The sequence below is a fragment of the Carcharhinus amblyrhynchos genome, chromosome 4, assembly GCF_965287045.1.
Source record: "Carcharhinus amblyrhynchos chromosome 4, sCarAmb.v2.hapA, whole genome shotgun sequence".
Classification (NCBI taxonomy): Eukaryota; Metazoa; Chordata; class Chondrichthyes; order Carcharhiniformes; family Carcharhinidae; genus Carcharhinus; species Carcharhinus amblyrhynchos.
The window spans coordinates 51201786-51223168 of record NC_137327.1 but is presented as its reverse complement, the minus strand read 5'-3'; the positions used below and the strand labels follow the sequence as shown (position 1 = coordinate 51223168).

Below are 21383 nucleotides of genomic sequence, written 5' to 3'. Positions count from 1 at the left end.
CCTGCCTTTCCGGTCTCTCCCGAGGTTCTAACCCTTATTTAATACCCCTACCATAACCCTCCATCCTCGTTTCACTCATGTGCCTATCTAACTGAACCTTAAACGAGTCCAATGTTCCCGCCTCCACCACCCTACTCGGTAGCGCGTTCCATACCCCCACAACTCTCTGCGTAAAGAACCTTCCTCTCATATCCAAATTATATCTCTCCCCCCTCACCCTTAAATCATGCCCTCTTGTATTTGTTACCAATCTAGGGAGCAGTCTCTCACTATTGACTCTGTCTATTCCCTTCAGTATCTTATATACCTCTATCACGTCCCCCCTCAATCTCCGTCTTTCCAAGGAGAACAGTCCCAGTTTCTCCAACCTTTCCTCGTACCCCAGCCCCTCCATGCCAGGCAACATCCTGGTAAACCTCCTCTGCACCCTTTCCAGAGCCTCCACGTCCTTCCGGTAGTAAGGTGACCAGAACTGGACGCAGTACTCCAAATGCGGTCTAACCAACGTTCTATACAACTGAAGCATTAGACGGCAGCTTTTAAACTCTATCCCCCTTCCTATAAAGGCTAGCATTCCATAAGCCTTCCTGACAACATTCTCCACTTGTGTTGCAACCTTCATGGATTTGTGAACCTGCACTCCCAGGTCCCTCTGTGTTTCTATACTCCTAATTTGTCTACCTTTAATCACATAGCTCCTCTCTACATTATTCCTTCCAAAATGCATCACCTCGCATTTGTCAGGATTAAATTCCATCTGCCACCTATCTGCCCACTGCACCAACCTATCTATATCCTGTTGTATCACCTCACAATCCACTTCGGTACCCGCCAACCCTGCCATCTTGGTGTCATCAGCAAACTTGCTGATCACTTTTCATTTTAACGTACAGTGAAAAGTATTTGTTTCTTGCGCACTATACAGATAAAGCATACCATTCACAGAGATGGAAACAAGAGAGTGCAGAATGTAATTTTACAGTTATCGCGAGGCAAAGATTAACTTAATGCAAGGCAAGTCCATTCAAAAGTCTGACAGCAGCAGAGAAGAAGCCGTTCTTGAGTCGTTTATATGTAACCTTAGACTTTTATATCTTTCCTGACGGAAGAAGGTGGAAGAGAGAATGTCCGGAATGCATGGGGTCCTTAATTATTTGCCGAGGTAGTGGGAAGTGTAGACAGAGTCAATGGATGGGAGGCTGGTTTGCATGATGGATTGGGTTACATTCATGACTGTTTATAATTCCTTGCAGCCTGGGGCAGGGCAGAAGCCATGCGAAGCTGTGATACAACCAGAAAGAATGCTTTCTATGGTGCATCTGTAAAAGTGGGTGAGAGTCGTAGCTTAGTCATCTGAAAAAATAAAGGCGTTGGTGGGCTTTCCTAACCATAACTTCAGCAAGGGGTGATCAGGATAGATTGTTGGTGATCTGGACACCTAAAAACCTGAAGGTCTAGATCCTTTCTACTTCGTCTCTGTTGATGTAAACAGGGGCACATTCTCCTTTATGCTCCCTGAAGTCAACGAGAATCTTCTTCATTTTGTTGACATTGAGGGAGAGATTATTGCTGCCACCAGATTCTCTATCTCATTTCTGTACTCCCTCTCGTCATTGTTTGAGATCCGACCCATTACAGTAGTTTCGTCAGCACACTTGAAATTCAGATTGGAGGGGAATTTTGCCACATAGTCATAGGTGTATGAGGACTATAGTAGGGGGCTGAGAACACAGCCTTCTGGGGTACTGGTGTTGAGAATGATCGTGGAGGAGGTATTATTGCCTATTCTTACTGATTGTGGTCGGTGAGTTGGGAAGTTCAGGATCCAGTCACAGAAGGAGGTTCTGAGGCCTAGGCCACGGAGTTTGGAAATGAGTTTCTTGGGAATAATAGTGTTGAAGGCTGAGCTGTAGCCGATAAATAGGAATCTGACATAAGAGTCGTTGTTCTCAAGGTGTCCAAGTGTTGAGTGCAGGGCCAAGGAGATGGCATCTGCTGTGGACCTGCCACGGCAATAGGCAAACTGTAATGGATCCAGACCGTCAGAGAGGCTGGAATTGATTTGTGCCATGAGTAGCTTTTCATAATGATGGATGTCAGAGCCACTGGCTGATAGTCATTAAGACATGCTGCTTGGTTTCTCTTAGGTGCCGGGATGATGTTCATCTTCTTGAAGCAGATAGGGACCTCATTGTTGTAAAGAGAGGTTGAAGATGTCTGCAAATACCCCCGTCAGCTGACCCGTGCAGGATGTGAGCGCTCGTTCGGGTACCCCATCCGGGCCAGTCCTTTCTGTGGGTTGACCTCTGAGAAAGCTGCTCTGACATCTGTAATGGTGACCCCAGATACAGGTTCATCCAGGGCTTCCAGGGTGGAGGGCATACTCTCGCTGACTTCTTGCTCAAAACAGGCGTAGAATGCATTGAGTTCATCAGGGATGGGTGTGTTGGAGCTGGCGATTTTACATGCCTTCATCTTGTATCCTATTATGTCTTGTAGACCTTGTCATAGTCAGTGGGGGTTGGTGTGGCTCACCTGGGATTCTAGCTTGGTCTGGTACTGTCTTTTGGCATCTTTGATGGATCTCCTTAGATTGAATCTGACCTTCTTGTATAGGTCAGTGTCACCTCAGAACTGGACTTCCACGAGCAATGGATATCCTTGTTCATCCATGTTTTCCAGTTGGGGAGCACACGGATTTGTTTCTTTGGCACAGTCTTTGACACACTTACTAACAAAGTCAGTTACTGTCATGGTGTACTTGTTCAAGCTGGTCTACGCAGCTGCTGCCCTTGTCCTTCTCAGTGGTAGCAGTTTCAGGTTTGAGAGATGGTGAAACCTTGGCAAGTGACTGCAATGCATTTGTAGCTGGTACACACTGTGGGTGGAATTTTCCAGTTCCACAAGCGACAGGCATTGAAACCAAAGAGAAAATATTGGAAAATCTCAGCAGATCTGGCAGCATTTGTAAGGGGCAAAAAGAGCTGATGTTTCAAATCCAGAAGATCCTTTGTCAAAACTCTGAACTCGAAACCTCAGCTCTTTTCTCTCCTTACAGATGCTGCCAGACCTGTTGAGATTTCCAGCGTTTTCTCTTTTGGTTTCAGATTCCAGCATTGTAGTAATTTGCTTTTAGTAACGGGCATTGTGTTGAACAGGACAAGAAAATTTGGGATGTGTTGAAAAGTCAGTTTCCTGCTGGTGTAAAAATAATTTGAAATTTTTCACTCCCTACTTCCATGGTGGGTCAGGTAGCTGCTGCCGCACTGTGTTGGGAACTTCAGTTGCATGTATTTTAATCTCATGAGTACTCATGAACAAGCCAGCTTGTTGGAATCATGCTAAATTCCAGATTGGATGGCCAGGCCGGTGTACAATGAGTCTGGTGTGATTCATGACTACATACAAGTAATGTGCACCTGGCAAACTGCATTTCACTCATGACTTCAATGTGTACATGCAGTACTCGCCTACTTTTCACTGAGCTTTGCTCCTGGCTGCTTTGGCTCCATGCCAGGGTTACTCAGGCAAAACCAACCGGAACGCACGGTGGAAGTGGGTGCGTAAGGGGTTGGGTGTTTGGAGGGCAAAGACTTGACTGTGAGGGAAAGATAGGAAAGAGGCAAAATCTTGACTGGGAGGGGTCAGGGGGAGTGGGGCCTGGGGGAAAGGGTGCTCAGAGACATATGATTGGGGTGGGGAATGGGGATGATTGGGGAATAGAGCACAGGAACAACTGTGTATGTGGGGGCGTGGGGTGGAGTTGGGGGTGGAGTGGGGGTGGGTGCAGTGTGCAGGGCGTGGTCAGTCCCTCACACAGTTTGGTCCTGGGGATTAGTGGCTTGATACCGGACTGCAGATGGGACAGTCTCAGTCAGGGAGGCATCTGAAGCTTATGGATGGGAGCAAATAATTTGGGGAGAGAGCGGAGGCACTCAATGGTCTCATGGTAGAGGTCTCAAGTTATAATACAGGTCTACATGGGGCATTGGAACATCAGCATTAAATATTTTGGGGGGTGGTGAGGACAGGGATATCAGTGACAATCACAATGGTATCGAGGATTAGAGGGATTGGAGGATGGAGTATGATTGGAGGAAGGGAAATCTGTTTTTCCAGGTCAGTGGGAGAGATTTCCATTCACGTAGGGAGGCATCAGAAGCTGGTCTCAGAGTGAAACCTCAGCACTGCCCATTTTCAAGTTCATCAAATGTTACAGTTGAAAAGCAAGGTGTGAAAAAGTAGCCAGAAGAGGGCTCTTGGCGCTTGTGTGAAGAGCTGACTTCAGCACTTTTGAACTAATTGAAGAGGGACCTTAATAATTACCACTTCACCAACTGGAGAGCACGGCTCAGCTGATATGTTAGGAACTTTCTTCTTCTTCTGAAGCTACCCCTCAGGATCAAGGGTGACTTGCTTCCGCATAAAAAATGAGTTCTCTGGTGACTCAGCCCAATGCAAGACCGACGGTCTCTGTTACACATGGGTTAGACTGTCAATGTGTGAATATAATGGCAAGTGCATGCTGTGAGAATGACATTGTGAAGCTCATTGTCTTATGGCAGACAATGGTTATTGGCTCAATCTCCAAAAGAGTATAAATGGATACAGCTAGAACAGTTGCTGTAGGGTTGATATATGGAGTTTGTATCTCTACTGAGTTGGATGCACAATAGACTTGCTGAAGATAAAAGGCAAACTGCTCTATTATTCCTCCATCATTTACTATCAGTTAATATCAATACTGATGGTGATTGGAGGAGTAGGTGGGTGGTTGCTTGGATTGCCATACACTCTTTTCACCATCACGCTCGTGTTCAGCTCCTTCCCAGATGCTTTTCCTCCTCTTCAGATGGCCTTGGACCAGGGATCCCCAGCTGTTGGTGGGGATGTTGCAATTTTTCAAGGAGTGTTTGAGAGTGTCCTTGATGCATTTCCTCTGCCCTCCTGGGGCTTTCTTTCCACGGTAATGGCCCAAGTTGAGAGTTTGTTTCAGGAATCTCATGTCAGGCATGCGGATCTTGTGACCCACCCTGTGGAGCTGATTGAGCATGATCATTGCTTTGATGCTAGGGATGTTGGCCTGAATGGGAATACCGATATTGGTGTGCCTTGATCTGCAGGATCTTGCGGAGGCAGAGCTGGTGGTACTTCTCTAGTGCGCTAGCCTGTCGGCACACCCCCATCTGACTGAACGTGGGTGGACTCCTTCAACCTAATCTGCTAGCTGATTAGGGACAACCTAGGTGATGTGTCCCTGTCTGTCTTAGAGTCATAGAGGTTCACAGATGGAAACAGGTCCTTTGACCCAACTTGTCCATGCCGCCCAGTTTTTACCAGTAAGCTAGTCCCAATTACCCGTCCCATTATATCCACGTTACTGCCTAAATGCTTTTTAAAAGACAAAATTATACCCGCCTCGACTACTATCTCTGGCAGTTTCTTCCAAATATTTACCACACTCTTGTGTAAAAACAGTTATATCTCTGGATCCCCCTCACCTTATCAATGCCCCTCATTATGATATAGACCTCTATAACATCGCCCTTAAGCCTTCTGCACTCCGGGGAAAACGTTCCCAGTCTATCCAGCTTCTCCTTATAACTTAAACCAAGTCCCGGTAGCATCATAGTAAATCTTTTCTGCACTCTTTCTAGTTTAATAATAATAATGTGGAGATGCTGACGTTGGGTTGGGGTAGGCACAGTAAGAAGTCTCACATCACCAGGTTAAAGTCCAGCAGGTTTACTGGAATCACGAGCTTTCGGAGCACTGCTCCTTCATCAGGTGAGCAGAGAGGTGGGTTCACAAACACAGCATGTATAGACAGACACAATTGCAAGATAATTGTTGTGATGTGAGTCTTTACAGGTAATCAAGTTTTTACAGGTACAGACAATACGAGTGGAGAGGGATAATCGCAGGTTGAAGAGGTGTGAATTGTCTCAAGCCAGGAAAGTTAGTAAGATTTTGCAAACCCAGGTGAAATGATGGGAGTTACATGTGATGTGACATGAACCCAAGATCCCGGCTGAGGCCGTCCTCTTGGATGGAGAACTTTGCTATCAGTTTCTGCCTGGTGATTCTGCGTTGTCATGTGCCTTGGAGAACATTTACCTGCAGATTGGAGGCTGAATGCCCTTGACTGCTGATGTGTTCCCTGACAGGAAGGGAACATTCCTGTCTGATGATTGCCACACGGTGTCTGTTCATTCGTTGTTGGAGCGTCTGCATGGTCGCCGATGTACCACGCCTCGGGACATTCTTTCCAGCAGCCTATGAGGTGGACAACCAAATTGGCTGAGTCACGTGATTGTGTATGGCGTACCTGGTGGATGGTGCTCACATGTGTGATGGTGTTATCTGTGTCAATGATCTGGCACATCTTGCAGGGTTGTGTGGTGTCATGGTCCCTGTTCTCCTGAAGGCTGGGTAGTTTGCTGCAAATAATGGTCTGTTTGAGGTTGGGCAGCTGTCTGAATGCAAGTAGTGGGGCGTGGAGATGGTCTTGGTAAGATATTCATCTTCATTGAAGACATGTTGAATACTCAGAAGCTGTCGTAGTTTCTTTGCTCTGGGGAAGTACTGGATGACCAAGAGTACTCTATCCCTCGTGTCCCATGATTTTCTTCTGAGGAGATTGGTGGGGTTTTTTGCTATGGTGCATCTGAACTGTCGATCAATGAGTCGAGTGCCATATCCCATTCTTACAATGGTGTCTTTCAGCATCTGTATGTTTCTGTTGTGTTCCTCCTCATCTGAGCAGATCCTGTGTATACGGAGGGTTGTCCGTAGGGGATGGCTTATTTGACGTGTTTAGGGTGGAAGCTGCAAAGTGGACATTTGTGAGGTTATCTGTGGGCTTGCGGTACAGTGAAGTGCTGAGGTGACCATCCTTGATGGAGATGTTATGTCCAAGAATGTAACTGATTCTGGAGAGTAGTCCAAGGTGAGTCTGATGGTGGGATGGAACTTGTTAATGTCATCATGTAGTTGTTTCAGTGATTCTTTGCCGTGAGACCAAAGGAAGAAAATGTCATTGATGTATCTAGTGTACAGCATCGGTTGAATGTCCTTGTTTGAACTTGTGCATGGTGTTGTTGGTATATTGAGGTGTGAATTTGGTCCCCATGGCTGTGCCATGTGTCTCAATGAAGAACTGGTTGTAGAAGGTGAAGACATTGTAGTTTAATACATCCTTTCTATAATAGGGTGAAAGGATTCCAAGTGTGGCCTTACCAAAGTCTTGTACAACTTTAACAAGACATCTCAACTCCTTTATTCAATGTTCTGACCAATGAAATCAAGCATGTCGAGTGCCTTCTTCACCACCCTGTGTACTTGTGATTGCACTTTCAAGGAGCTATGAACCTGTACTCCTAGATCTCTTTGTTCTGTAACTCTCCCCAATGTCCTACCATTAAATGAGTATGTCCTGCCCCTAGTCGATCTATCAAAGTGCATCACCTCTCATTTATCTAAATGAAACTCCACCTGCTATTTGTCAGCCTACTGGCCCAATTGGCCAAGATCCTACTGCAATTTGAGATAACCTTCTCCACTGCCCACTCTGCCACCAATCCCAGTGTCATCTACAAACTTACTAAACATCCCTCCTAAATTCTCATCCAAATCATTAATATAAATAACAAACAGTGGACCCAGCACTGATCTGACGCACACTGCTGGTCACAGGCTTCCAGTTTGAAAATCAAACCATCTTCTGTCGTCAAGCCAATTTTGTATCCAATTGGCTACTTCACCTGGATCCCATGAGATTTAACCTTTTGCAACAACCTACCATGCGATACTTTGTCAAAGGCCTTGCTAAAGTCCATATAGACAACGTTGACCACATTGCCCACTCACAAAGCCATGCTAACCATCCTTGATCAATCCTTGCCTCTCTAAATGCCTGTAGATCCTGTCTCTCAGAATACCTTCTAACAACTTACCCACTACAGACATTCGGCTCACCAATCTGTACTTCCCAGGCTTTTCCCTGCAGCCTTTTTTAGACAAAGGCACAACATTTGCTATCCTCCAATCTTCAGATACCTCACCTGTGGCTGTTGAAGATTCAAATCTCTCTGCTAGAGAACCTGCAATTCCCCCCAAGACTCCCACAATGTCCTGAGATACATTTCCTCAGGTCCCAGAGATTTATCTGCCTTGATGCACTTTAAGATTTCCATCAACTCCTTCTCTGTAATATGTACACTCTTCTAGACTAAATTCCCCAAGGTTCCTTACAATAAATACTGATGAGAAATATTCATTTAGTATCTCAACCATCTCCTGTGGATCTGCACATAGATGACCTTGTTGATCCTTAAGAGGTCTTACTGTCTCCCTGGTTACTCTTTTGTTCTTTCTGTATTTGTAGAAGCTCTTTGGATTCTCCTTTGCTTTATCTGCCAAAGTAATCTTGTGTCTCCTTTTTGCTCTCCTGATTGCTCCCTCAACTCTACTCTGACAACATCGATATTCTTCATAGGATCCACTTGATTCCAGTTACTGATGCAGGTTACGTGCCTCCTTCTCTTTTTGACCAGGGCCTCAATATCCAGTGTCGTTCAAAGTTCCCTACTTCTACCAGCCTTGCCCTTTGCTCTAAAAGGAGTGTGCTTACCCTGAACCCTAGTTAACACACTTTTGAAATCCTCCCACTTACTAATGCTATGGCTGTCCCAGTCAATGTTGGGAAAGTTAAAGTCCCCTACTGTTAACACCCTATTTTTCTTGCAGCTATCTGTAATCTCCTTACATATGTGCTCTTCAATTTCCAGCTGACTATTTGGGGGCCTGTAGTACAATCCTCTCAATGTCTTTGGAGCTCTAGCATCTCTCTAAGGGCCAAGTTTACAGGTTCATCATCAGATTCCGGCCTCCAGCAGTCCTCCAAGTGTCGGTGACCCACCCTGTGCCTGCTATTAACCCAATTCCATGTTGTGCTTAGCAGATGGTGACCCTCAGCCTGTTCAAAAACTAGGTCCCAATGAGGTGTCTCTCTTTGCACTGGTGAAAGGGTGCGGGTGAACGCAGTAATGCTCTGTATTCAGTCGGTCCACAGAATCCTCTTTTAATTCAGTCTGGCTACTGGGGCCCATGGGTTGGCTTCAGGTGAATCTCTTACTCTTCCTCTTGATGCCTCATGGAAACAAGATGCAATTTCTGATTGGTTGCATTATCACCAGCATTAAAAAACACTGAGTTTTGGTTAGTGTTCGGCGAGTTGTTGATGGATTTTCACTGATTTATTACGAGATGCTGGTTCTGTCCATGGTGCAGACATGATCCTAGTCAAAATACAAAGAAAATTACAGCACAAGAACAGGCCCTTCGACCCTCCATGCTTGCACCAGTCATGCTCCCGACTGAACTACAACCCCTACTCTTCCGGGGACCATATCCCTCCATTCCAGTCCTATTCATGTATTTGTCAAGACACTCCTTAAAAGTCACAACCGTATCCACTTCCACTGTCTCCCCTGACAACAAGTTCCAGGCATCCACCACCCTCTGTGTAAAAAATCTGCCTCATACATCTCCATTAAACCTTGCCCCTTGCACCTTAAATCTGTGGCCCCAAGTAATTGACTCTTCCACCCTGGGAAAAAGATTCTGAGTATCCATTCCATCCATGCCTCTCATAATCTTGTAGACTTCTATCAGGTCGCCCCCTCAACCTCCGAAATTCCAGTGAGACCAAACCAAATTTCCCCAACCTCTCCTCACAGCTAATGTCCTCCATACCAGGAAACATCCTGGTAAATCTTTTCTGCACCCTCTCCAAAGCTTCCACATCCTACTGGCAGTGTGGCGACCAGAATTGAACACTATATTCCAAGTGCAGCCAAACTAACGTTCCATAAAGCTGCAACATGACTTGCCAATTTTTAAACTCAATACCCCAGCAGATGAAGGCAAACATGCCATATGCCTTCTTGATACCTTCTCCACCTGCTTTGCCTCATTCTGGGACCTGCGGACCTGTACACACAGATCCCTTTGCCTAAAAATACCCTTAAGGGTTCTGCCATTTACTGTATATTTCCTATCTGTATTAGACCTTCCAAAATGCATTACCTCATTTATATATATTACAAATAGCAAAGATCCCAGCACTGAACCCTGAGAAATGCCACTTGTCACAACTTTCCATTCAAAAACATACCCTTCCACTGTTATCCTCTGTCTTTGACAGAGCCAGTTTTATATCTACATTGTCAGCTCACCTCTGATCCCATGCAACTACACCTCTCCACCAGTCTGCCATGAGGGACCTTGTCAAACGCCTCACTGAAGTCCAAGTAAACAATATCTACTGCCCAACTCTCATCAATCATCCTTGTGACTTCCCTGAAAAACTCAATCAAGTTAGTGAGACATGATCTCCCCTTCACAAAACCATGTTGTCTCTCACTAATATGTCCACTTATTTCCAGTGGGAATAAATCCTGTCTCAAAGAATCCCCTCCAATAATTTCCCTACTACTGATGTAAGGCTCACCAGCCTGTAATTACCTGGATTATTCTTGCTGCACCTCTTAAACAAAGGAACAACATTGACTATTCTCTAATCCTGTGGGACCTTCCCTGTAACCAGTGAGGATACAAAGGTTTCTCTCAAGGTCCCAGCTATTTCCTCCCTTGCCTTTCTCAGTATTCTGGGGTGCATCCCATCAGGCCCTGGGGACTAGGTCAATGTTTCTTAAGAATCCCAATACCTCCTTTTTGATCTCAACATGATTCAAACTAACCACACATCCTTTCCCAGACTCATCATCCACCAAGTCCTTCTCTCTGATGAATATTGACCCAAAGTACTCAGTTAATTACCTCACCCATTTCCTCTGACTCCACGCATAGATTCCATCCTTTGTCCTTGAGTGGGCCAACTCTCTTCCTGGCTACCCTCTTGCTCTTTATATATATTAAAAGCCTTGGGATTTTCCATTATCCTGCTGGCCAATGCTTTTTCATGACCCCTTTTAGCCCTCCTTACCCCTTGCTTAAATTTCTTTTGACTTTCCCTGTATTCCACACTTGCTTTGTGTGTTCTGAGCCTCCTAGTTTTGACAAATGCTTCTTTTTTCTCTTTGATTAGGCTCACAATATCTCTCATTATCTAAGGTTCCCAAAACTTGTCACACTTGTCCTTCATCCTTTCAGGAATGTGCCAGTCCTGATTCCCATCAACTTACACTTCAAAGCCTCCCATATGCTTGATGATGATTTGCCCACAAACATCTGCCCTCAAATTACATTCTTCAGATTCTGCCTAATATTGTTGGAATTAGCCTTCCCCCAGTTTAGCACCTGAGCTTGAGGACTATGCTTATCTTTATCCATCAGAATTTAAAGCTAACTGAATTGTGGTCACTGTTCCCGAACTGTTCCCCTACTTAAACATCAACCACCTGGCCGGGCTCATTCCCCAATATCAGGTCCAGTTTGGACCCTTCCCTAGTTGGACTGTCTATGTACTGTTTCAAGAAGCCCTCCTGGATGCTCCTTACAAAGTCTGCCCCATCCATGCCCCAGTCAATATTGGAGAAGTTAAAATCTCCCACCACAACAACTTTGTTACTTAACCACCTTGCCAAAATCTGCCTACATATCTGGTCCTCTATCTCCCACTGGCAGTTGGGTGGCCTATAGTAAACCCCCAACATTGTGACTACACCCTCCCTCTTCCTGAGTTCTACCCATATTGCCTTGCTGTATGAACGCTCCGAGGTATCCTCTCACAGTACAGCAGTCACATTCTCTTTAACCACTAGTACAACTCTCCGACCCTTTTCACATCCCCCTCTGTCCCACCTGAAACATCTGTATCCTGGAATGTTAAGCTGCCAATCCTGTCCTTCCCTTAACCAAGTCTGTAATATGGCAACAATGTCATAGTTCCTGGTACTAATCCAAGCTCTAAGTTCATCTGCCTTACCTGTTACACTTCTCGCATTGAAACAAATGCACTTCAGTCCACCAGACCCTCTTTGATTAGCAACCCCACCCTGCCTGCTGTTTCTCTGACTGGCCCTACTCTCTGGTTCCCCTTCAGCTAATTCACCTTTGCTTTGGATCTCATCCCCCTGCCAAACTAGTGTGACAGTAGCAAACATCCTGGCCAGAATACTGATGCCCTTCCAGTTTAGTTGCAACCCGTCCTTCTTGTACAGGTCCCACCTGGCCCGGAGGAGACCCCAGTGGTCCAGATATCTGAAACCCTCCCTCATATGTTGAGCCGCATTATCTTCCTAACCCTAGCCTCACTAGCGCATGGCACAGGGATTAATCCTGATATTACAACCCTAGAGGCCCTTTTAACTTTTTAACTTTCTACCTAACTCCCTAAACTGCTGCTGCAGGACCTCATCACTCTTCCTACCTGTGTCATCAGTACCAATATGTACAACAACCTCTGGCTGTTCACCTTCTGCCTTCAGAATGCTTTCTATCCTGTCAGAGACATCTTGGACTCTGACACCAGGGAGACAACATACCATCCTGGAGTCTCCTTCATGTCCACAGAAGTACCTATCTGCACCCCTAACTATAGAGCCCCCTATTACTATTGTTCCAGTCCTCTTTGGCCCTCTCCGCTTAACAACAGAGCCAGCTGGGGTGCCACTGTTTTGGCTGCTGCTGCAGTTATCCCTGATAGGCCATCTCCCCCAACAATATTCAAAATGGTCTATTTGTTAGAGAGGGGGATGACCACAGGGGATTCCTGTCCTGACTGCCTGCCCCTTCTAGTGGTCATCCATCTATCTGCCTGCACCTTTGGTGTGACCACTTCTCTGAAGCTCATATTTATGACACTTTCCGCCACCAACTGCTGCTCTAATGTATCCATGCAGTCTGTAAGGAACTGCAATTCAGTTCACTTCCTGCAGATGTAGTCGTCCGAGAAGCATCATAGGTCTCCCGTAGTCCTCATCGACCAGCTCTGCTGTCTGCTCCTCATGGTGGGTGAGTGATTTGAGCTTCGGCATTCCCCACCAGTGTGAGATCTCTCCCTGTTATTGTGGACGATCCGGCGTAGAGACAGATGGACAGATTGTGAGCAAGACGGATAGAAAAGTAGATGATCAGCTGCCTTGCCTTCTGTGTGGACTGATGGACATGTGTAAGAGTGGAGGATGTGCCTTGTGAGAGGAGATCAAGATGGAAAGGTGTATTTGTTCTCACTGGGAAGACAGAGGTTGAGGGGTGACCTGATAGAAGATCTACAAGATTATGAAAAGCATGGACAGAGTGGATAGTCAGAAGCTTTTTCCCAGGGTGGAAGAATCAATTACCAGGGAGGATAGGTTTAAGGTGAGAGGGGCAATGTTTAAAGGAAGTGTATGAAGCAAGCTTTTTACACAGAGGGTGGTGGGTACCTGGAACTCACTACCAGGGGAGGCAGATATGATAGTGACTTTTAAGGGGCCTCTTGACAAATATATGAATAGGATTGGAATAGAGAGATACAGTGCCCGGACAAGTAGAGCGTGGGAAGATTGCCTCCTGGGTGCAGGGGGGAAGAATGCCTCCCATGGAGGGGGTCTACCGGGTTAGGGGAAATGTCAGTGCTGGGGAGAGGGTATTGCTGGAGATCAGGGCGCTCTGGGATGGGGGGAGCGTGTCAGGCCTGGCCTGGGAATGGTCGTGGGTGCCGTGAGTGGGCCACAGGGGGGATGGAGGGTCCCAGGCTGGCCAACGATTGAGCTGGGCAGCAAACCAGAGTCTGACAGCTCGGGGCCACTGCTCATGTGCACAGTTCTGGAACTGTCAGACTCTGGTGCGAATAGGCTCCACCCCCACGAGCTTTTAATGATATTCACAATTGTGATCTCTGCATTGCACTGAATGGGGAGACTCGAATCTGAACTCCCAATGAAAAAAACAATCGTGAATTAGACAATTTTTCCTGCCCATTCAGCATTTTGAATTTTTTGGGGAGAATCGCCCCCATAATGTTTCATTAATTGTTTCAACATCTGTCCTGGGAATTAATTTCCCTTTGTATTTTCTACTGAAAGAATTCTTTTTGCCTACGAACTTTTGAACTTCTTGGATTCAGCTATATTGACATTGGCTGTAAAATCTCTGAACTTTCATATTAATGTATTATCATTATTACAATTATATTAATACATTAAAATTTTCCTTAATATTCTTTTAATAACGTGAAGCATTCACCTATGAGTAAGCTATCAACATGATCTGGTTAGGTGTAAATGTGTTTTAGTTCTTTCCTTCCCATCTATTACTGAACCTAAGGCTTTGCCTGTGGTTCTGCCAGCAGACCCAGAATCCCCTTCCACGCACATGGAAAGGAATTTCGCGTTTGCTGTGGAAACATTTGGTTCAAAATCTGAGTGGTTTTATTTCTATTGAAAACAGGAATGTTCATTGTTGGGCTACTCAGGGTATGGTTATTTAGAACATTTTAACATAATTGCATTTGAAATATGTATAAGTATTTTGTATGACAGCACAATTACAGAATCTGAGACGGTGATGCTGAATCTTAGTAAATGAGACTACAGTGGTATGAGGTGTGAGTTGGCTATGATGGAATGGGAAGTGTATCTAAAGAGATGACAGTGGATAGGCAATGGCAAATATTCAAAGAGTGCATGGGTGAACTGCAGCAATTGTTTATTTCTGTCTGGTGCAAAAGTAAAATGGGAAAGGTGGCCAAACCATGGCGTACAAGGGAAATTAGAGACAGTATTAGATCCACGAAAGAGGCACATAAATTGAACAGAAAAAGTAAGAGACCTGAGGATTGGGAGCAGTTTAGAATTCAGCAAAGAAGGATCGAAAGATTGATTAAGAAGGGAAAATAGAAGACAAGAGTAAGCTTGTGGGGAACATAAAAACTGAGTGTATAAGATTCTGTAAGTATATGAAAAGAAAATGACGGGTGAAGACAAATGTAGGTCCTTTACAGTCATAAACAGTGGCATTTATAATGGGGAACAAAGAAATGGCTGATCAACTAAATACATACTTCGGTTCTGTCTTCACAAAGGACACAAATAACATATGAGAAATCTTGGGGAACACAGGGTTTAGTGAGAGGGAGGAGCTGAAGGAAATCAATATTCACAGAGAAATGGTATTGAAGAAATTGATGGGAATGAAGGCTGATAAATTCCCAGGACTTGGTCATTTACATCCTAGAGTACTTAAGGAAATGGCCTGAGAAATAATGGATGCATCGATGGTCAACTGGCAAGATTCTATAGATTCTGAAACATTTCCTACAGATTGGAAGGTAGCTAATGTAACTCCACTACTTAAAAAGGGAGGTCGAGATAGAACAGAGAATTATAGACTAGTTAGTCTGACATCAGTATTGAAGGAAATTCTAGAGTCCATTATCAAAGATTTTATAGTTGAACACATGGTAAACAGTGGGAGAATAAGCCAGAGTAAGCATTGATTTATGAAATGGAAATCGCGCTTGACAAATCTACTGGAATTCTTCGAGGATATAACTTGTAGACTTGAAGAAGAAAAGCCAATGGATGCAGTTTTTATGGGCTTTCAGAAGGCTCCTACAAAGTTCAGGATTGGGGTTAGTGTATTGAGATGAATAGAAAACTGGCACACAGGAAACAAAGAATAAAAGGGCCATTTTCCAAATAGCAGGCAGTAACTAATGGGGTACCACAAGGATTAGTGCTCGGATCCCAGCTATTCACAATGTATATTAGTGATTTAGATGAGGGAACTAAATGTAAGGTCTCCAAATTTGCAGATGACAAAAAGTTGGGTGGGAGGGTAAGTTGTGAAGAGGATGCAGAGATGTTTCTGTATGATTTAGAAAAGGTGGGTTAGTGGACAAGTGCATGACAGATGCAGTATAATGTGAATAAATCTGAGGGGATCCACATTGGTAGCAAAATCCAGAAGACAGATCCTTATCTGATTGGCTATAAATTAAGAAAAGGGAATGTGCAACAAGACCTAGGTGTCCTTGTACAACATTCACTGAAAGTAAACATGCAGGTAACAAAGAAGATATGTTGGCCTTCATAGCGAGGGGACTCAAGTACAGGAGCAGAGAAGTCTTGCTGCAATCATAGAGAGCCTTGGTGAGGCTACTCCTATAACTTTGTGTGTAGGTTTGGCCTCCTTATCTGAGGAAGGATGTTATTGCTATAGTGGGAGTGCAGAGAAGTTTACCAGACTGATACCTGGGACGGCAGGACTGATTTATGAGGAGAGATTGACTCAGTCAGACTTATATTCTCTGGGGTTTGGAAGAATGAGGGGAGACGTCACTGAAACCTATAAAATTCTGACAGGACTAGATAGGGTAGATGCAGGAAGGATGTTGCTGATGGTGGGGGTGTCCACAGCCAGGGTACATAGCCTAAGGATATGGGGTAAACATTTTAGGGCTGAGATGAGGAAAAGTTTCTTCACCAAGTGAGTGGTAAGCCTATGGAATTTACTACCACAAAGGTCAAAACATTGTATGCTTTCCAGAAGGAGTTAGATATAGCTCTTGGCGCAAAGAGGGTTAAAGGTTGTGTCGGGCGGAGGCTATTGAATTGGATGATCAGCCATGATCATTATGAATGTTGGAGCAGGCACAAAGGGCCAAAATGCCTCCTCCTGTTCTTATTTTCTATTTTTCTATATCATGACAAGGGCTGAAGTTTGAGAAATAAACACTTTTGTGAAATTTTCTCAGGAAAAGCCAAATGTTGGAATTATTACAGCTGTGACTTATCGCTCTTTCTACCTGTACAACATGCCACAACAGTGGCTCAAAGACATGAGGTTGAAGTTGCTTTACTGTGATAGTGTGAAATCAGTGATGGAAAATCCACAGCTCATTTTACAGTCTCACAGTTAATATTTAATCTAATGTATGAGTTCCTGTTTATATTATTCAGTCCAGTGTTAACTCTCTGTCTATTTTACAGCTTGGAGTCTAACCTAAGTATGGTGATGTTGAACATGATTTTTTCCGAAGACAGTGAAATATTTGTAACTCCGAATGTCAAGGCTGCTGTGATCAGGAATTGGGTTGGCAGTACAGAATTTCATGTTGTTGCCAATTTCTCCTGGGTAAGTTTTTTCATGGATCAGTGACTAAAAATCCTGAAGAAAGAACATGTTACATAGTTCTCTTATTGTGAACAATCCCAGATTGATTATCCCCTGGGTAGGAACCCCCCAAAACTCTTTCTGCAGCCGCACAGAATTCAAACAGATCATGTACAATTGATGATATTTAACTAAGACCAATGCTGTAATTTTCACTTTGGCAGCATCACTAGAGGTGATACTACAGGAATGTTGTTTCCTGCTGGAGTTGTGTGCTGTGCTGCAGCTGCTTTCAGTGAAGGCCACACTGCATGTCCTTCCTGTGTGTGCTGGGAGTTGCGAATGGGGTGCTTTTCTGATTTACTGCCTGATGTGACATTGAGCTATCTCATTTGGATCACACAGACCCAGATAACAAATTTGTACATCATGCTGAAAAGCTGGGCTGGGCCCTGTGGCAGAGTCACTTAAAGGACGGGACACCCAACTTGCAAATAGAGTAACAAGAGGAAGTTGCCTTTAAAGGCAGCACACAATAAAGGGAGAGGCCAACAGCCAGGGACTCATCCACCCAGTCTTCCTGGATCCTTGTGTGGGGAGGAGAAACACAATGAGGGGCTGGACCAGACTCTGGGGGCACCACTGCAGCAGCCTCAGCACCAGCAAGAGAAGGACCACAGCCAGGGCCTGCACCAAGACAGGTCTGTGCAACTACACTGGAAAGTAAATCTAGAGAAGAGGATTATGAAGATACTATGAGGACAGAAAGCAGATTGAATGTTGTCCAATGAATCATACTGAGAATGAAGATCTAAGCTGCTGGATAATGGAATAGCTAAAGCTTCATACAGTCAGGGCGGAGTCCTCCAGCAGATGAATAGATTTCTGATTCGTGGTGGTTCTAATGAATGTAACACAGCTATTGCGACATAGAAGTCCACATTTCAGAAGAAATGTTTAATTTTGAATAATTAACACATGGCTGAGTTTACACTAGAGTCAGCAGACTAGTTACAGATGTCGAAGTGAAAGTGTCACTGAAAACAGCTCCAGTCATGTGGCCATCAAGGCTCCCATGGGCCAGCCAATGGCCTTCATCAACATGAAGGGCATCCATTTCCTAAATGTGAAACTGGTTTGTCACCACTGAAGGTGAATCACACAGCTGTGTGAGAAGAGCCATGATAGATAGCCATGGAGTTGGGGGTAGGGTGTTAGCGTGGATAGAGGATTGGCTGTCAAATAGGAGGCAGAGAGTGGGGGTCAATGGGTGCTATTTGGATTGGCGGTTGGTGACTAGTGGAGTGCCCCAGGGGTCGGTGCTGGGGCCTCAGCTATTCACCATTTATATAGATGGTCTGGAGGAGGGAACCGAGTGTATGGTGTCAAAATTTGCTGATGACACCAAGATTGGTGGAACGGCAAATTGTGCGGAGGGTGTGGAGAGTCTGCAGAAGGATCTAGATAGGCTGGGCGAATGGGCCAGGAACTGGCAAATGGAATTTAATGTTGGCAAATGTGAGGTTGTCCACTTTGGTAGGAATAATGGTAGGAAGGACTATTACTTACGTGGCGAAAAACTGCAGCATGTGACGGTGCAGAGGGACCTCAGGGTCCTTGTGCATGAGTCGCAAAAACCCAGCCTGCAGGTGCAGCAGGTGGTCAGGAAGGCGAATGGGATGCTGGCCTTCATAGTGAGGGGGATTGAATATAAAAGTAGGGAGGTCTTGCTGCAGCTGTATAGGGCATTGGTGAGGCCGCTGCTGGAGTACTGTGTGCAGTTTTGGTCGCCACACTTACGCAAGGATGTTTTGGCCTTGGAGGGAGTGCAGAGGAGGTTTACTAGGCTGATTCCGGAGTTGAGGGGGTTGAACTATGAGGAGAGGCTGAATACACTAGGCTTGTACTCGTTAGAGTTTAGAAGAATGAGGGGAGATCTCACTGAGACGTATAAGATGTTGAATGGGATGGATAGGATAGAGGTGGAGAGGCTCTTCCCGCTCAGAAAGGACAGTAGGACTAGAAGGCACAGCCTCAAGATAAAGAGGGGGCGGTTTAGAACGGAGTTGAGGAGGAACTTCTTCACTCAAAGGGTGGTGAATCTCTGGAATTCTCTGCCCATTGAAGTGGTGGAGGCTGCCTCGCTCAATATTTTTAAGACGCGGGTTGATAGGTTCTTGATAGGCAAGGGGATTAAGGGTTATGGGGAGAGGGTGGGAATGTGGAACTGAGCCACGACAGATCAGCCATGATCTTATTGAATGGCGGGGCAGGCTCGAGGGGCTAGATGGCCTACTCCTGCTCCTATTTCTTATGTTCTTATGTTCTTATAACAGCAAACTTCAGGAGTCTCAGGTGCTACAGCTATTCTCACGCCTTCAGGAATGAATCTCTGGGGTCAGGAATTCACCATTGTAGACATGGCTACTGCCAGCTGTGATGAAGCCTGGCACCACAGCAGAGGAAACGTCCAATACTTAACATAGCTTTACTGGAGCGATGAATGAACAAACCATCAGCATTTTAAAGATGCAATCCTGGTGCCTGTACAATCCAGTCCAGCACTGGAGTATGAATCTCCGCGTACTTTAACATTGCAGAAACATAGGAAAATAGAAAATAGGAACAGGTTTAGGCCATTCAGGCCTGCAATTCAACATGATCATTGCTGATTCTCTATCTCAATGCCATACTCCATTCTCTCCCCAAACCCCTTGACGCCATTAGAGTTTAGAAATCTGTTTCCTTCTTAAATATATTCAATGAGTGGCCTCCATAGCCTTCTGTGGCCGAGATTTCCTCTTTTCAATCCTAAATGGCCACCCCTGTATCCTGAGACTGTGACCCCTTGTTCTAGACCCTCCAGCCAGAGGAAACAATATTCCTGCACCCAGTCTGTCCAGCCCAGTCAGAGTTTTATTAGTTTCTGTAATGACTCAGGAAGCCTGACTGGAAAGGATCATAGTTTATTTTCAGAATGCAAAGTAAAACCACTACTGTGGTGTACACACACACTAGTCGTTCTTTTTGACAAAACAAATAAATTAAATCAAATAAACTGAGGGGCAAATTAAAAGGGGAAGCCCCCAGAAAAGAAGGGAATCACCTTAAACAAAAGGCAAAGCAGAAAGGAAACTTAAAACATTAAATCAAAATGTGGTTTAAGGGATCAATAATACACCCCAGTCCCTGTGCTGCCCACCGAGCTTGGACAGCCTCGACGATGCCCTCAGACACCGCATGCTCCCTCTCCAGAGACACCTGGCCGCAAGTATAGCCGTGGTCGAGTGGCAGACAGTTGGGCTGGACGACCCCCCTCGATCACTCGCTGCCGGAACCGGTTGATAGTTTGTTTGGCCAGGCCCAGGAGCAGGTTCACTAGGAGGTTCTCTGTCCCCTCTGCACCCGGTGCCTGTAGATCAGGAGTGTGGGGCTGAAGTGTAAACAAAGCATCAGTAACAGGTTTTTGAGATAACTAAAAAGGGAGTGCAGCTGATAACATTTAACATAGACATGGTCCACAGACTCCACAAGATCCCAAAAAGGGCAGGTTTCTTGGGAGCCCATGAACCAGTGCAATTTACAGTTGTTTTGAACTGCTGCATGCACCGCCCTCTACCCCAGGTCTCCGATGTAGTGGGGGACCTCCACCGCCAAACGGCATCAAGGCTCACCAAGGTGTGTCCAGGCAACAGGCAAGGGCACGGGAGTGGAAGGTATGCAACAGCTGCCCAAACAGGAAATCCCTCTGTGCCGTGGCAAAGGACATGGAGGGTATTTCTGTGAGGCGGCTCAGGCTGTGGGGCTCCATCACTGGGGGAATGGACTATGTTTGGGGGCCAAAGTGAAATTCTGCCTGAGCAGCATGATGCTCAGTCGGGATTCCACCGCACAGTTATGCCTCCTCGATCCTATGTATGATGTCGGGTCTGAGCATGGCCCAAGGCCATGGATGGCATTGGTCATGAGCTGGATGCCCTCCGCCACGCACTCGGCCAGCACGTGGGCTATCATCCAGCCCACTCCTCTGCCACCCAGCACATCCCCGACCCTGGTCACTCCACATCCACAGCCATTTCTCTGCCAGCCAGTGGAAATGGAGCTGGTGGAGGAGCAGTTTGCTGAGCAGTGGCTCCTGGATGACAGCTGCTACTCCAGACAGGTGAGAACTGGGGTACAGGGCCACCTTGTCCAAGTCTTTGAGTTGGTCCTGGCCATAGACAAGCAATGCCTTCAGAAGTTCCAGAGACCCCTCAGGTCTATGAACAGGAGCAGCATGTCATAATCCAGACTGTGCACCTGGCAGATGAAATATGTTA

General features: G+C 45.5%; 1 protein-coding gene across 1 annotated transcript in view; it reads left to right on the top strand.

Moving 5' to 3' along the window:
• The window catches only part of LOC145342426 (uncharacterized), a 55172-nt gene extending 34763 nt beyond the window's left edge, over window positions 1-20409 (top strand). Inside the window, exons 5-6 of the mRNA XM_080187989.1 lie at window positions 16941-17085; window positions 20320-20409. Of these exons, the coding sequence (XP_080044115.1) occupies window positions 16941-17085; window positions 20320-20409 (235 nt within the window). The remainder of the gene's footprint in view (window positions 1-16940; window positions 17086-20319) is intronic.
• The last annotated feature ends 974 nt before the right edge of the window (window positions 20410-21383 follow it).